We start from the raw sequence: 18,430 nt of genomic DNA, 5'->3' as shown, positions 1-18,430 counted from the left end.
CTTCTAACTACCCCCCTCGTCCAACATTTCAAAATGTTCCACAATAAAGATAATACTTATTTTAAATGGACAATTATTGAGACTATAGAAGCGGGGCGAAGAGGGGGAGATAGGGAATCTGTGCTTGCCAAAAAGGAGATATTTTGGATCTTCAAATTAAAAACAAGGTCTCCAACAGGCCTAAATTCGGCCTATGACCTCATCAATCATTGGATTTAATATAGCACGCCTTAATATCTGAAATAAACATTTAAATAATCTTCCAACACATCATTTATAAAATCTGTGATTCAGTCTGTATTAATAATTTAATTTCTGAGGGTTACCAAGTGTATTCAAATGAACTATGACCATGGACATTTAATTTAGTCATATGGTAGCATAACTGAATATGGCCTCTTTTAAAGAAAAGGGAAAGAAAGAAAAAATAAGTAACCCTTGCATTATAGTATTAGAATTTCATAACAGACTAGTTTTGGGGGTTATTTTAGTGGTGCTCAATACTGAGGGATGACAATATTAGCCAACTAGCTTTAGTGAGCTTCATAAGTACTTTTGAAGCCTTAAAATACGAAACGAAGGAAGAATTTAGAAATTACAACTAGACAATGTCAGATATAAATTTAGAAATTTCTAAGCGTGCATAATAGTGTCACCCTTAGTTCACTTGATAAGTATCATTCACATTAACAATAGTAACATAACTTAGTTCACCAATTATTTAAGTTTTACATTTGAACTTAGTCACAGAAAGACAGAGGTTTCTAAAAACATTGCACTAGCAAACTGGTTTGTGTATGCAATGTTTGTTCTACCGGGAAGGAAGTAGTTAACCCGGCCACAGCCATTACAGCCAATAAAATGTTTTTACCCCCTTTTTAAAGCCCAGAGTATGAAGGGAGTGTATGAGCTATGATTACGGCATGTAGCCTAAACGCGTAAGCTTGTATCACTGGAGGGCTGTTTCCACCATTCTGTGACCTGTTTTACCTGAATAAATGCTATTTTTGAATTGACCTCACCTGCGACTCCTGAAATCTGTTTCTACGCTCTTGGCCTGTTTACCCTTGTTCCAGCCTTGCATCGGTTTCCAAGCTGGTTTGGTTTGCAAAGCATTACCCTCTTGTCTAGAGGCTGCAGAGTTGGAGGCCGGTCCGTTCCTGAAATTGCGAAAGGAACGAAAATTAGACTTATTCTTGGCCTTGAAAGGCCTATCTTGTGGGAGGACGTGGCCCTTACCCCCAGTGATGTCTGGGATAATCTCTTTCAATTCTGGCCCAAAAAGTGTTTTACCCTTGAAAGGGATATTAAGCAATTTTGTCTTGGAAGATACATCCGCTGACCAAGACTTTAGCCAGAGCTCTCTGCGCGCCACAATTGCAAACCCTGAATTTTTCGCCGCTAATCTAGCTAACTGCAAAGCGGCATCTAAAATAAAGGAATTAGCTAACATAAGTGCGTGAATTCTGTCCATAACCTCCTCATACGGAGTCTCTCTACTGAGCGACTTTTCTAGTTCCTCGAACCAGAACCACGCTGCTGTAGTGACAGGAATAATGCACGAAATAGGTTGCAGGAGGTAACCTTGCTGTACAAAAATCTTTTTAAGCAAACCCTCCAATTTTTTATCCATAGGATCTTTGAAAGCACAATTATCCTCGATAGGAATAGTAGTGCGCTTAGCTAGTGTAGAAACTGCCCCCTCGACCTTAGGGACTGTCTGCCATAAGTCCTTTCTGGGGTCGACCATAGGAAATAATTTCTTAAATATAGGAGGGGGGACAAAAGGTATACCAGGCTTCTCCCACTCCTTATTCACTATGTCCGCCACCCGCTTGGGTATAGGAAAGGCGTCGGGGTGCACCGGAACCTCTAGGAACTTGTCCATCTTGCACAATTTTTCTGGAATGACCAGGTTGTCACAATCATCCAGAGTAGATAGCACCTCCTTAAGCAGTGCGCGGAGATGCTCTAATTTAAATTTAAATGTCACATCATCAGGTTCTGCCTGTTGAGAAATTCTACCTGAATCAGAAATTTCCCCATCTGACAAAACCTCCCTCATGGCCACTTCAGATTGGTGTGAGGGTATGACAGAGCAATTATCATCAGCGCCCTCCTGCTCTACAGTGTTTAAAACAGAGCAATCGCGCTTTCTCTGAAATGCAGGCATTTTGGATAAAATATTTGCTATGGAGTTATCCATTACTGCCGTCAATTGTTGCATAGTAACAAGCATTGGCGCGCTAGAAGTACTAGGGGTCTCCTGCGTGGGCAAAACTGGTGTAGACACAGAAGGAGATGATGTAGAACTATGTCTACTCCCTTCATCTGATGAATCATCTTGGGCAACTTTACTATCTGTGGCAGTACTGTCCTTACTTTGTTTGGACGCTATGGCACAATTATCACACAATTTTGAAGGGGGAGACACATTGGCTTCCATACATACAGAACATAGTTTATCTGAAGGCACAGACATGTTAAACAGGCTTAAACTTGTCAATAAAATACAAAAACCGTTTTAAAACAAAACCGTTACTGTCTCTTTAAATTTTAAACAGGGCACACTTTTTTACTGAATATGTGAAAAACTATGAAGGAATTGTTCAATTTTAACCACAGTGTCTTAAAGCATTCAAAGCATTGCACCCCAAATTTCAGACCTTTAATCCTTAAAATGACGAAACCGGAGCCGTTTACAGTTTTAACCCCTCTACAGTCCCAGCTACAGCCTTTGCTGCGACTTTACCAAACCCAGGGGGGTATACGATACCAAATGAAGCCTTCTAGGAACCTTTTCAACTACTTCCAGACCCACACACATGCAGCTGAATGTCCTGCTCTCAAAAGTAACTGCGCAGTAATGGCGCGAAAATGAGGCTCTGCCTACTACATAGAAGGCCCTTCCTGACTGGGAAGGTGTCTAAACCAGTGCCTGACGTAAAAAAAACGTTCCCCAAAGTTATAAAGTGTGAATTTCAACATCAAGCTGTATAAAATGCCCAAATAAAGCGATCTAGCCCATAAAAGTGTCTACCAGTTTTATAGCCCATATTAAGCCCTTTATTCTGTTTGAGACTAAGAAAATGGCTAGTCATACCTTAAGCAGAAAAGTCTGCCAACTGTTTCCCCCAACTGAAGTTATCTCATCTCAACAGTCCTATGTGGAAACAGCAAACGATTTTAGTTACTGCTGCTAAAATCAGATTCCTCTCACAAACAGAACTCTTCATCTTTTTCTGTTTCAGAGTAAATAGTACATACCAGCACTATTTTAAAATAACAAACTCTTGATAGTAGAATAAAAAACTACAACTAAACACCACATACTCTTCACCATCTCCGTGGAGATGCTGCTTGTTCAGCGGCAAAAAGAATGACTGGGGTGGGCGGAGCCTAGGAGGGACTATATGGACAGCTTTTGCTGTGCTCTTTGCCATTTCCTGTTGGGGAAGAGAATATTTCCCACAAGTTATGGATGACGCCGTGGACCGGACACACCAATGTTGGAGAAACTAATATTTTATCACCTCTTTCACTTTATCCTTCCTAGTACTTAGAATAGGCAAAGAGAATGACTGGGGGGTGGAGCTAAGGGAGGAGCTATATAGACAGCTCTGCTGTGGTGCTCTTTGCCATTTCTTGTTAGCAGGAGGATAATATCCCACAAGTAAAGGATGAATCCGTGGACTCGTCGTACCTTATAGAAGAAATTTATATTTTCTATAGTCTTTCATATAATTAAGAATAAAACACTCGCACTTTACATACAGACTATGATTTATTATACCTATTTATCTTTCTTAAGTTTGGGAATGCTGATAGTATTTATTCCACCAGCTTTTTCCATTGCCCCTCAAATGCACACTTCCGTGAATTAGATCTATGTCAGTTCTTGGTTGGCTCCAGACCCACTTACAGCCCATCCATATTCAATACAGGAGTATGTATGTATGTATTGGGTATTTGTAAAGCGCGGCTAATCACCGCAAGGGTCTCAAGGCGCTGCTCATTTTATCGACCTCAGAAGGATGAAAGGCTGAGTGGACCTCGACGGGGATCGAACCTGCAACCCTCGAGTTGCTACAGAGCTCAGCCACAGTGCATTAGCATTAGAGTAATTCACATAAGCACACACACTGAGGGAATTAAACAGCAAGACGCTTAAACAGAGGTTCTCCACTCTATTAATAAAATGTAAATTCTTTCAAAATATACTTACCTTAAATACATACTTTTGTGTCCCTTTAAGAATTAATTTAGTAAAATGTACATGATGAGGTAGCATTTATACAGTCACAATGATTTTTTAAATAATAGTTGTCATGTTTTTTGTTTTCTATTTTTGCATCATGGATAATTTATTAACTCTAAATCAATTAAACACAACCAGTATTACTCAATGGGTTGCATATAGTGCCCAAGCCCTCATAAGAATTGGACTGTACTTTTAACCCTTTCATCAATCCAGTAGCAATATTTACATGTGAAGATTTAGTATTTATTAATAATAAAGTTCACATGAATATTGTAGCTGCAAGTTGAGTGGCACATTATATATATATATATATATATATATACACACACACACACACACACACATATATATATATATACAAACACATAAATATATATATATATACACACACACATATATATACAGGGAGTGCAGAATTATTAGGCAAATGAGTATTTTGACCACATCATCCTCTTTATGCATGTTGTCTTACTCCAAGCTGTATAGTACTACCAATTAAGCATATTAGGTGATGTGCATCTCTGTAATGAGAAGGGGTGTGGTCTAATGACATCAACACCCTTTATCAGGTGTGCATAATTATTAGGCAACTTCCTTTCCTTTGGCAAAATGGGTCAAAAGAAGGACTTGACAGGCTCAGAAAAGTCAAAAAACAGAATTTATGTTTACCTGATAAATTTCTTTCTCCAACGGTGTGTCCGGTCCACGGCGTCATCCTTACTTGTGGGATATTCTCTTCCCCAACAGGAAATGGCAAAGAGCCCAGCAAAGCTGGTCACATGATCCCTCCTAGGCTCCGCCTACCCCAGTCATTCGACCGACGTTAAGGAGGAATAATAGCATAGGAGAAACCATATGGTACCGTGGTGACTGTAGTTAAAGAAAATAAATTATCAGACCTGATTAAAAAACCAGGGCGGGCCGTGGACCGGACACACCGTTGGAGAAAGAAATTTATCAGGTAAACATAAATTCTGTTTTCTCCAACATAGGTGTGTCCGGTCCACGGCGTCATCCTTACTTGTGGGAACCAATACCAAAGCTTTAGGACACGGATGAAGGGAGGGAGCAAATCAGGTCACCTAAATGGAAGGCACCACGGCTTGCAAAACCTTTCTCCCAAAAATAGCCTCAGAAGAAGCAAAAGTATCAAACTTGTAAAATTTGGTAAAAGTGTGCAGTGAAGACCAAGTCGCTGCCCTACATATCTGATCAACAGAAGCCTCGTTCTTGAAGGCCCATGTGGAAGCCACAGCCCTAGTGGAATGAGCTGTGATTCTTTCGGGAGGCTGCCGTCCGGCAGTCTCGTAAGCCAATCTGATGATGCTTTTAATCCAAAAGGAGAGAGAGGTAGAAGTTGCTTTTTGACCTCTCCTTTTACCTGAATAAACAACAAACAAGGAAGATGTTTGTCTAAAATCCTTTGTAGCATCTAAATAGAATTTTAGAGCGCGAACAACATCCAAATTGTGCAACAAGCGTTCCTTCTTTGAAACTGGTTTCGGACACAGAGAAGGTACGATAATCTCCTGGTTAATGTTTTTGTTAGAAACAACTTTTGGAAGAAAACCAGGTTTAGTACGTAAAACCACCTTATCTGCATGGAACACCAGATAAGGAGGAGAACACTGCAGAGCAGATAATTCTGAAACTCTTCTAGCAGAAGAAATTGCAACTAAAAACAAAACTTTCCAAGATAATAACTTAATATCAACGGAATGTAAGGGTTCAAACGGAACCCCCTGAAGAACTGAAAGAACTAAATTGAGACTCCAAGGAGGAGTCAAAGGTTTGTAAACAGGCTTGATTCTAACCAGAGCCTGAACAAAGGCTTGAACATCTGGCACAGCTGCCAGTTTTTTGTGAAGTAACACCGACAAGGCAGAAATCTGTCCCTTCAGGGAACTTGCCGATAATCCTTTTTCCAATCCTTCTTGAAGGAAGGATAGAATCCTAGGAATCTTAACCTTGTCCCAAGGGAATCCTTTAGATTCACACCAACAGATATATTTTTTCCAAATTTTGTGGTAAATCTTTCTAGTTACAGGCTTTCTGGCCTGAACAAGAGTATCGATAACAGAATCTGAGAAACCTCGCTTCGATAAAATCAAGCGTTCAATCTCCAAGCAGTCAGCTGGAGTGAAACCAGATTCGGATGTTCGAACGGACCCTGAACAAGAAGGTCTCGTCTCAAAGGTAGCTTCCAAGGTGGAGCCGATGACATATTCACCAGATCTGCATACCAAGTCCTGCGTGGCCACGCAGGAGCTATCAAGATCACCGACGCCCTCTCCTGATTGATCCTGGCTACCAGCCTGGGGATGAGGGGAAACGGCGGGAACACATAAGCTAGTTTGAAGGTCCAAGGTGCTACTAGTGCATCCACTAGAGCCGCCTTGGGATCCCTGGATCTGGACCCGTAGCAAGGAACTTTGAAGTTCTGACGAGAGGCCATCAGATCCATGTCTGGAATGCCCCATAGTTGAGTGACTTGGGCAAAGATTTCCGGATGGAGTTCCCACTCCCCCGGATGCAATGTCTGACGACTCAGAAAATCCGCTTCCCAATTTTCCACTCCCGGGATGTGGATAGCAGACAGGTGGCAGGAGTGAGACTCCGCCCATAGAATAATCTTGGTCACTTCTTCCATCGCTAGGGAACTCCTTGTTCCCCCCTGATGGTTGATGTACGCAACAGTCGTCATGTTGTCTGATTGAAACCGTATGAACTTGGTCCTCGCTAGCTGAGGCCAAGCCTTGAGAGCATTGAATATCGCTCTCAGTTCCAGAATATTTATCGGTAGAAGAGATTCTTCCCGAGACCAAAGACCCTGAGCTTTCAGGGATCCCCAGACCGCGCCCCAGCCCATCAGACTGGCGTCGGTCGTGACAATGACCCACTCTGGTCTGCGGAATGTCATCCCTCGTGACAGGTTGTCCAGGGACAGCCACCAACGGAGTGAGTCTCTGGTCCTCTGATTTACTTGTATCTTTGGAGACAAGTCTGTATAGTCCCCATTCCACTGACTGAGCATGCACAGTTGTAATGGTCTTAGATGAATGCGCGCAAAAGGAACTATGTCCATTGCCGCTACCATCAACCCGATCACTTCCATGCACTGAGCTACGGAAGGAAGAGGAACGGAATGAAGTATTCGACAAGAGTCCAGAAGTTTTGTCTTTCTGGCCTCTGTTAGAAAAATCCTCATTTCTGAGGAGTCTATAATTGTTCCCAAGAAGGGAACCCTTGTTGACGGGGATAGAGAACTCTTTTCCACGTTCACTTTCCAGCCGTGAGATCTGAGAAAGGCCAGGACGATGTCCGTGTGAGCCTTTGCTCGAGGGAGGGACGACGCTTGAATCAGAATGTCGTCCAGGTAAGGTACTACTGCAATGCCCCTTGGTCTTAGCACCGCTAGAAGGGACCCTAGTACCTTTGTGAAAATCCTTGGAGCAGTGGCTAATCCGAAAGGAAGCGCCACGAACTGGTAATGTTTGTCCAGGAATGCAAACCTTAGGAACCGATGATGTTCCTTGTGGATAGGAATATGTAGATACGCATCCTTTAAATCCACCGTGGTCATGAATTGACCTTCCTGGATGGAAGGAAGGATAGTTCGAATGGTTTCCATCTTGAACGATGGGACCTTGAGAAATTTGTTTAAGATCTTGAGATCTAGGATTGGTCTGAACGTTCCCTCTTTTTTGGGAACTATGAACAGATTGGAGTAGAACCCCATCCCTTGTTCTCTCAATGGAACAGGATGAATCACTCCCATTTTTAACAGGTCTTCTACACAATGTAAGAACGCCTGTCTTTTTATGTGGTCTGAAGACAACTGAGACCTGTGGAACCTCCCCCTTGGGGGAAGTCCCTTGAATTCCAGAAGATAACCCTGGGAGACTATTTCTAGCGCCCAAGGATCCAGAACATCTCTTGCCCAAGCCTGAGCGAAGAGAGAGAGTCTGCCCCCCACCAGATCCGGTCCCGGATCGGGGGCCAATATTTCATGCTGTCTTGGTAGCAGTGGCAGGTTTCTTGGCCTGCTTTCCCTTGTTCCAGCCTTGCATTGGTCTCCAAGCTGGCTTGGCCTGAGAAGTATTACCCTCTTGCTTAGAGGACGTAGCACCTTGGGCTGGTCCGTTTTTACGAAAGGGACGAAAATTAGGTCTATTTTTTGCCTTGAAAGGCCGATCCTGAGGAAGGGCATGGCCCTTACCCCCAGTGATATCAGAGATAATCTCTTTCAAGTCAGGACCAAACAGCGTTTTCCCCTTGAAAGGAATGTTTAGTAGCTTGTTCTTGGAAGACGCATCAGCCGACCAAGATTTCAACCAAAGCGCTCTGCGCGCCACAATAGCAAACCCAGAATACTTAGCCGCTAACTTAGCCAATTGCAAAGAGGCGTCTAGAGTGAAAGAATTAGCCAATTTGAGAGCATTGACTCTGTCCATAATCTCCTCATAAGGAGGAGAGTCACTATCGAGCACCTTAATCAGTTCATCAAACCAGAAATATGCGGCTGTAGTGACAGGGACAATGCATGAAATGGGTTGTAGAAGGTAACCCTGCTGAACAAACATCTTTTTAAGCAAACCTTCTAATTTTTTATCCATAGGATCTTTGAAAGCACAACTATCCTCTATGGGAATAGTGGTGCGTTTGTTTAAAGTAGAAACCGCTCCCTCGACCTTGGGGACTGACTGCCATAAGTCCTTTCTGGGGTCGACCATAGGAAACAATTTTTTAAATATGGGGGGAGGGACGAAAGGAATACCGGGCCTTTCCCATTCTTTATTAACAATGTCCGCCACCCGCTTGGGTATAGGAAAAGCTTCTGGGAGCCCCGGCACCTCTAGGAACTTGTCCATTTTACATAGTTTCTCTGGGATGACCAAATTTTCACAATCATCCAGAGTGGATAATACCTCCTTAAGCAAAATGCGGAGATGTTCCAATTTAAATTTAAAAGTAATCACATCAGATTCAGCCTGCTGAGAAATGTTCCCTAAATCAGTAATTTCTCCCTCAGACAAAACCTCCCTGGCCCCCTCAGATTGGGTTAGGGGCCCTTCAGAGATATTAATATCAGCGTCGTCATGCTCTTCAGTAACTAAAACAGAGCATCCACGCTTACGCTGACAAGGGTTCATTTTGGCTAAAATGTTTTTGACAGAATTATCCATTACAGCCGTTAATTGTTGCATAGTAAGGAGTATTGGCGCGCTAGATGTACTAGGGGCCTCCTGAGTGGGCAAGACTCGTGTAGACGAAGGAGGGAATGATGCAGTACCATGCTTACTCCCCTCACTTGAGGAATCATCTTGGGCATCATTGTCATTATCACATAAATCACATTTATTTAAATGAATAGGAATTCTGGCTTCCCCACATTCAGAACACAGTCTATCTGGTAGTTCAGACATGTTAAACAGGCATAAACTTGATAAGAAAGTACAAAAAACGTTTTGAAATAAAACCGTTACTGTCACTTTAAATTTTAAACTGAACACACTTTATTACTGCAATTGCGAAAAAACATGAAGGAATTGTTCAAAATTCACCAAACTTTCACCACAGTGTCTTAAAGCCTTGAAAATATTGCACACCAATTTTGGAAGCTTTAACCCTTAAAATAACGGAACCGGAGCCGTTTTAAGCTTTAACCCCTTTACAGTCCCTGGTATCTGCTTTGCTGAGACCCAACCAAACCCAAAGGGGAATACGATACCAAATGACGCCTTCAGAAGTCTTTTATAAGTATCAGAGCTCCTCTCACATGCGACTGCATGCCATGCCTCTCAAAAACAAGTGCGCAACACCGGCGCGAAAATGAGACTCTGCCTATGCTTTGGGAAAGCCCCTAAAGAAGAAGGTGTCTAAAACAGTGCCTGCCGATATTATTATATCAAAATACCCAGAATAAATGATTCCTCAAGGCTAAATAAGTGTTAATATCAATCGATTTAGCCCAAAAAAGGTCTACAGTCTAAATAAGCCCTTGTGAAGCCCTTATTTACAATCGTAATAAACATGGCTTACCGGATCCCATAGGGAAAATGACAGCTTCCAGCATTACATCGTCTTGTTAGAATGTGTCATACCTCAAGCAGCAAAGGACTGCAAACTGTTCCCCCAACTGAAGTTAATTGCTCTCAACAGTCCTGTGTGGAACAGCCATGGATTTTAGTTACGGTTGCTAAAATCATTTTCCTCATACAAACAGAATTCTTCATCTCTTTTCTGTTTCTGAGTAAATAGTACGTACCAGCACTATTTGAAAATAACAAACTCTTGATTGAATAATGAAAAACTACAGTTAAACACTAAAAAACTCTAAGCCATCTCCGTGGAGATGTTGCCTGTACAACGGCAAAGAGAATGACTGGGGTAGGCGGAGCCTAGGAGGGATCATGTGACCAGCTTTGCTGGGCTCTTTGCCATTTCCTGTTGGGGAAGAGAATATCCCACAAGTAAGGATGACGCCGTGGACCGGACACACCTATGTTGGAGAAATAGTGAGATATCTTGCAGAGGGATGCAGCACTCTTAAAATTGCAAAGCTTCTGAAGCGTGATCATCGAACAATCAAGCGTTTCATTCAAAATAGTCAACAGGGTCGCAAGAAGCGTGTGGAAAAACCAAGGCGCAAAATAACTGCCCATGAACTGAGAAAAGTCAAGCGTGCAGCTGCTAACATGCCACTTGCCACCAGTTTGGCCATATTTCAGAGCTGCAACATCACTGGAGTGCCCAAAAGCACAAGGTGTGCAATACTCAGAGACATGGCCAAGGTAAGAAAGGCTGAAAGACAACCACCACTGAACAAGACACACAAGCTGAAACGTCAAGACTGGGCCAAGAAATATCTCAAGACTGATTTTTCTAAGGTTTTATGGACTGATGAAATGAGAGTGAGTCTTGATGGGCCAGATGGATAGGCCCGTGGCTGGATTGGTAAAGGGCAGAGAGCTCCAGTCCGACTCAGACGCCAGCAAGGTGGAGGTGGAGTACTGGTTTGGGCTGGTATCATCAAAGATGAGCTTGTGGGGCCTTTTCGGGTTGAGGATGGAGTCAAGCTCAACTCCCAGTCCTACTGCCAGTTTCTGGAAGACACCTTCTTCAAGCAGTGGTACAGGAAGAAGTCTGCATCCTTCAAGAAAAACATGATTTTCATGCAGGACAATGCTCCATCACACGCGTCCAAGTACTCCACAGCTTGGCTGGCAAGAAAGGGTATAAAAGAAGAAAATCTAATGACATGGCCTCCTTGTTCACCTGATCTGAACCCCATTGAGAACCTGTGGTCCATCATCAAATGTGAGATTTACAAGGAGGGAAAACAGTACACCTCTCTGAACAGTGTCTGGGAGGCTGTGGTTGCTGCTGCACGCAATGTTGATGGTGAACAGATCAAAACACTGACAGAATCCATGGATGGCAGGCTTTTGAGTGTCCTTGCAAAGAAAGGTGGCTATATTGGTCACTGATTTGTTTTTGTTTTGTTTTTGAATGTCAGAAATGTATATTTGTGAATGTTGAGATGTTATATTGGTTTCACTGGTAAAAATAAATAATTGAAATGGGTATATATTTGTTTTTTGTTACGTTGCCTAATAATTATGCACAGTAATAGTCACCTGCACACACAGATATCCCCCTAAAATAGCTATAACTAAAAACAAATTAAAAACTACTTCCAAAACTATTCAGCTTTGATATTAATGAGTTTTTTGGGTTCATTGAGAACATGGTTGTTGTTCAATAATAAAATTAATCCTCAAAAATACAACTTGCCTAATAATTCTGCACTCCCTGTATATATCTATATACAGTATATACACACACAGTATATAGCTGCACATGTTTAGCTGTGTATAAACTAATTTCAGATTTAGAACAATTAAAACAATAGTAGACAGAAAGATAGATAGTTAGATACAGATAGCTAGATAAACAGACAGAAAGCAGCATGTAGCTCTACATGTGTTATTGCCTTCAAGTAATGCACTTATACTACGTGTGAAAAGGAGAAGCCATAAGAGACAGGTGAATTGATTCATACCAGTAAGTCATGCAACCTCGGATTGATCAGATCTTGTAGGTTTGTTTTGTCTTCTGGACCAACAGCCTGTTTGTACTGCCACCTCTCTGGCACAAAGGGCCACTTCATTTCCTTTGCCTCTTGGATTAGGGTCCTCAGATCATCTGGGAGTAAAGCTGAAAAAGGTCAAAGTGCATGTAATGAAATCTCCAGCAAATGAAGAGATGATTCATTTGCCAATGCGGTGCTGGGAATCTTACATGAGAAGCACTCACTTTCCCACACACCTTCCTGCACATTGCTGCTTTCCACCACAAAGACTAATAATAGGACAATGTCTGTCATCTATTTTGTTCTGCCTCCCAGGTAAATTGAGGCAATCAGCCATTAAAAAGTTTTTTTAGAAGGAAGTAGAACATTTAGGTAACTGTCAATGAATGAGGGGACATTGAAAATGGTCTTTTACTCTTTCAGGAAGTGTGTCAACTTTGTAATCAATAGCAAAATATCTCATTTTCCCTTGCACATAATGTTTTTTAAGGCACCACTTAAGAACATAGCTGCAGGCGCTCTATATGTTTATTGTCAGGTCCTATGCTAATTGTTATGGCTAAAATCGCTGACTCTTTATTTTTTGTGTGTCTTAAATAATATATTGAAATCTAAATACTCAGTTGCATGGTGGAAAGTCCGTCTAGAATTCAAACAAAATCTGTCTGTTCTTTGAGGAAGATATAAGTTTAAAGATTAAATGCTCTGACATTTTAGGGATTGTATTATTGCTCTGTTCTTTGCATGTAACTGTGATTACTTGGACCTAATGGAACAATCTAAGGAGACAATGACAAGATACATGTGTATAGCCCCCACCTAGTTCCCAATAGTGCATTGCTGCTCCTGAGCTTACCTAGGTATGCTTTTCAACAAAGGATATCAAAACAACAAAGGTAATTTGATAATAGAAGTCAGTTGAACAGTCTCTTAACTGGGCAGTCTAGTCAAGATTAAAAATTCATGATTCAGATACAATTTTAAACAACTTTCCAATTCAATTTTATCATGAAATTTGCTTTGTTCTCTTGGTATTCTTAGTTGAAAACTAAACCTAGGTAGTCTCATATGCTAATTTCTAAGCCCTTGAAGTCTGCCTCTTATCTCAATGCATGTGTCAGTTTTTCACAGCTAGAGGGTGTCAGTTCATGTGTGCCATATAGATAATATTGTACTCATGCCCGTGGAGTTACTTATGAGAGGGCAGTGATTGTCTAAAATGCAAGTCTGTCAAAAGAACTGAAATAAGGGGGCAGTCTGCAGAGGCTTAGATACAAGGTAATACAGTATAACTGTGTTGGTTATGCAAAACTAGGGAATGGGTAATAAAGGAGTATATACAGTATAATTTTAAACAACAAAAATTCTGGAGCAGACTGTCCCTTAGATAATTACGTGCTGTATCCAAATCCTTAAAGTTAAAATTTTACGTAAATGTAAAATATAATTCACCATAACATGTATAATTATGGATTTTTGTTACTTATATTACCAGCTTTTTCCTGTAATTTAACACTGAAACTTCCCTTGAGAGCCTGGAGTAGATCATGCAGGATTCTGATCAGTGCAGGGACTATTTTTAGCTCTTCCTAGTTACTCACATCAGAGGAGATAAGATAAACAGTTCAAAGCTTTTCAAAATGTATTTTGTATGGCAATCTTTTGTAATTTAGTGAGATATTCTGGGGTAAAACATAAAAGGTTCTATTTCATAAAAGTATTTTCATTTTAAAGCAAAATAGTTTTTTTTTACTAAATATTTATCCTTGCAAATAAGTACGTTATGTGGTCAAAGTTGCCACTGCAGAGAATAAGTCTGGTGAACAAATGAGAAGTATACATGCATATGCTCCAATCACTGGCTGTATCCTCATATGGTGCAGAATAGGGTGTTCCAGGAAACAACTTTTGATTTTGTTTTTTTAGCCCTTCAGAGGGAATTAAACATATTAAAATAAGTGAATTGCTTTAAAAATAAAACGTTCTAACACAATAGGGCATTTTATTTTTATACTAATATGTTCCTTTAATGCTTCATTGCTGACATATGCTACACTCACAATGGAATATGTTTTGCAGTATTTAAGTGGAAAAATCACTGATCATTTTGAAAAGTCTTATTCAGATTTCCCATAAGAAAAAATGTGTCTCATACATGGTGGAAAAAAAACTGCTTTGACTCTGATTGAAGCTTTTTATTTTTTAGCTTCCCAGATTTTACTGTAAAATTAAGCATGACATCTTCAAAGGCAAAACATTTTTTTCACCTCAAGCAAAATATCACACAGTCATAAGAAGACATTTATGGCAGAAATGACCTTCAGACAAAGCTATATAAAAGGCCAGCAAATGCAATTTTGCATAGGCTAACAAACAGACCACCCAAAAGGAACATTGCTTTGAGTGAGTTTACCAGATGAAGGATATGCTGCCTAAAGAGCCTCACTTTCACTAAGCAAAGTCATCCAAGTGAAATCTCCTGTGGCAGTAGGGTACTCTTTCCTTTAGTTGCTGCTTTAACATATAAACAGTTGCATGTATGTAAGCATCAGACTGAGACTAGTAGGACTGGTCTATATGAGTGGGGAAAAAAAAGAAAATGTAATTCTTGATATTCAGACATCCCAACCTACAAAAACTAATTTCAGGGAGGTGGCTTCACTCGCTACTGCGCAACCACCCCTCCCCCCTCCTCCCAGTTATATATTGGACACCTTGAAACCCTAAATAAGATAGAGACTTATCGTTAAAGTAGCTTCCCACTAAAGTCACATAAAAAAAGTAGCTTTATTGCACAACCACATACAACAAACCTAATTTCCAATGATCATACACTTGTTGAATGCATAAATATTTTAGAATCCGAAGTTTAATTACGTGCAGTAAATAAGATAGTGTTTGTGTTTTTATTTTATTAAAATCAGTGGGGGCTTTTTGGTTACTGATGCTTTGAGGGTTCTATAACGTCCCAACAACTAAAGAAATTCCTTAAAGAAACACTTTTACGGATTTGGGCCACATTGGATCATGGTACTTGGGAGTTTCAGGGAGATTGCACTCCATTTGCTGGCATCAGGGAGCCGCTATTACAATCAGGGAGACTCCCTGAACTTCAGGGAGAGTTGGGATGTCTGGATATTTTTTTTAAAGTGAGATCAGGGGAGGACAATTTGAATCTGGAATAAGAACATTACCAGTTATAACATATATGACCAATGTCATCTATTTAAAAAAAGTAATATCCTTCTTGGGTTACTGGCATCATTACCAGTTGGAGGTTTCATTGTCAGGCAGAATGTACATATTTAATATCAGAAATGCAGATTCATTTCTTAGAAGTACAGGACATAGAGTATATTTAACAAACAACACAATATCTTGCATACAATGCTGCTACTAGTATTGAGTAATGATATAGAAATATAAATAATAACAGCGGGTTACAAAAAAGCGAGTCAGTAAACATTGCTATTTGGGCAGCATGTACCGGTCCTAGCGTTTAGCTCAGCATTACTAGATGCAAGTGCTGTGTATCAGTACTGTGCTTTATATGTGATCCTTTTAATTGAGTTATTTTAGAGAAAATATTTCAATCTAATGGTTATAAACTTACATTTGCTTGTTTTGTGCCTAGGGGGTTTTCTGTTCTCACACACTCAGATGCTATGAATGGTGGATTATGATGCTGTGTGCATCGCAATTCACTATTTATTGAGCTGTTTACGGTGGTCAGACATTAGAGCGCTTGAGTGTCATTCCTTCATTGAGATGAAGACATTCAGCATCTGTGAACTCTTTGGCAGGACTGATGAAGGCAGAGGGGGCAGGATAAATAGGCTTCAGACAACAGGTCAGACAGAAGGGGCTTTGTAATTTTAGTAATTCTAGTCAGAGGTAAATACCTGATATTTTTCCTTTTAACAGATTTATCAATGTGAATAATAAAGGTTATACATGATGCTGGTTGTTTTGAACAGGTCTCATTGTTAATGTTCACTGTCCCTTTAAGGTCACCTGAATTATTACATATTAAGATATCCTCATTTTCTAGCCTCCCAATGTATGAAAACTTTCCAACTAGCAAAAGGCATTTACATTCTGACCTGGGGGACTGTGTGTGACTACATTGAGGATGTGGTCTTGCTACAGTAAGACAAAGTGCAATAGACAAAAGTAAATCCTGAAATGAGTGAATGAAGAAGCAGAAGGTTGAAATGAGACGGGGAGAGCAATGAAATGGAACACACACACAAAAAAAAAGATAATTACTACGGAACGTGTATCAAGCCACCAATAAGATTCAGGCAAAAACTTTATTACACTGAATCAGGCACACTTTATACTCCTCTCTCAAACAAACGATCTTGTTAGACTGAGAGGGCAAAGAGAATTCATAGCAATGGGATAAGTTAGAGGCCTGTGCTAGAGTCTGCAAAGAGAAAGTGAACAAAAAAAATCTAGAAACATAAGCAAAAACAGGAAATTGTGGGATGAAACTGAGATGCTATAGAAGTAGATGGGTAACTGTGTAAGATGAAATCAAAGGGTTTTGTTGGTAAAAAAAACAATGGTTCCCTGATGATCTTGCCTGAATTTATGAAGAATGATAAGTACCATGTTTACAGAAGGTAAAGATTTAGGGGTCTATATATGATAGTGCGAACAGACATGATATGATGTAGCATCTGGATACATACCCAAACTCTGGAAAACTGCAAGAGTAGTGCCTATTCATAAAAGTGGGGAGTTAACCTTGGTTTCTAACTATCACCCTATATCATTGCTCCCAGTATTGTCAAAATATCTTAGAAAAATGCATCCATATGCAATTATGCGAGTATTACCAATTTTCTATCTGACCCCTGATCAATCAGGTTTTCGCCCGAATCACTCCACTACAACTGCCCTCCTAAAAGTTTGCAACAACATCCACACTGGCATGGAACAAGGAGACCTAACTGGAGCTATTTTCCTTGATTTTGCAAAGGCTTTTGACACAGTAGACCACGACATACTACTGCTCAAACTAAAAAACTCTGGTATTGCTGATCGTCCGTTAGCCTGGTTTAGATCATATGTATCGGATCGATCACAATATGTCTCCATTTCTAACAGTGACTCCCTCCCTCTCCCAGTCACGTGTGGTGTTCCCCAAGGTTCCATTCTCGGCCCCCTACTATACACATTATTTATAAATTATCTGCCTAATGTCTGCAAATCCTCAACTGTACACATGTACGCAGACGACATGGTCATCTATGCAAACAAATCCGATCTGCCGCAGCTTGAAGCAGTGCAGCAAGACCAGTTCACAGAGGTAGAAAAGTGGATTTAAAAAAAACAACCTTTTCCTAAACACTGACAAAACTGTCACAATGATCTTTGGAACGGGTCCTAAATTACAAAAATTTAAAAATTCCCATCTATGCATCAAAACAAAATCCAATTGCACACTGACCGCAGTCCACTCTTTCAAATACTCGGGTATGTTGTTAGACCCTAATCTATCTTTTGGCCTCCTCATAGAAAAACTTGCATCTAAACTTTATCCCAAACTAGGTGCCCTGTACAGAAACAAATCTTGCCTCAGCCCTACAGTAAAGGAAAAGATTGTACAGCAAATGCTGATGCCTACCATGGATTACGGGGACGTAGTATATGCACCTGCACAGCAAACTCACCTTAATAAACTTAATACATTGTATAACTCGTTCTGCTGCTTTATGCTACAATGTAACTACAAGACCCACCATTGTGACATGCTAAAAGAACTAAACTGGCTGACGCTGGAATTCAGACGCACCCTCCATCTTTCCTGCCTTGTGTTTAAGAGCCTTTCTGGGAAGCTCCCACCCTACCTGAGCAGAATGCTCTCCCCGGCTATTCCCACCTCCTATAACCTCCGATCCAGTAACAGCACATTATTTAGCTTACCTCAATACAAAAAGAAAGCAGCTCGATCCTCCTTTTCCTACAGAGCGCCACAGTTATGGAATGACCTCCCGCACACTTTCAAACCTTCCCCAAGCCTAATATCCTTTAAGAGATCCCTCTCTACATATCTCAAAACAGAA

The 18,430-nt window shown here is 40.6% G+C and overlaps 1 protein-coding gene across 4 annotated transcripts in view; it reads right to left on the bottom strand.

The window, feature by feature from the left end:
• ALPK1 (alpha kinase 1) overlaps window positions 1–18,430 on the bottom strand; it is a 527,820-nt gene that overhangs the window by 212,011 nt on the left and 297,379 nt on the right. For all 4 annotated transcript variants that reach the window (XM_053703556.1, XM_053703555.1, XM_053703557.1 and 1 more), the window contains exon 4: window positions 12,327–12,481. In XM_053703556.1, the coding sequence (XP_053559531.1) occupies window positions 12,327–12,481 (155 nt within the window). The remainder of the gene's footprint in view (window positions 1–12,326; window positions 12,482–18,430) is intronic.

This window comes from Bombina bombina, chromosome 2 (genome assembly GCF_027579735.1).
Source record: "Bombina bombina isolate aBomBom1 chromosome 2, aBomBom1.pri, whole genome shotgun sequence".
Lineage (NCBI taxonomy): Eukaryota > Metazoa > Chordata > Amphibia > Anura > Bombinatoridae > Bombina > Bombina bombina.
This window is presented reverse-complemented; position numbering and strand designations above follow the sequence as displayed.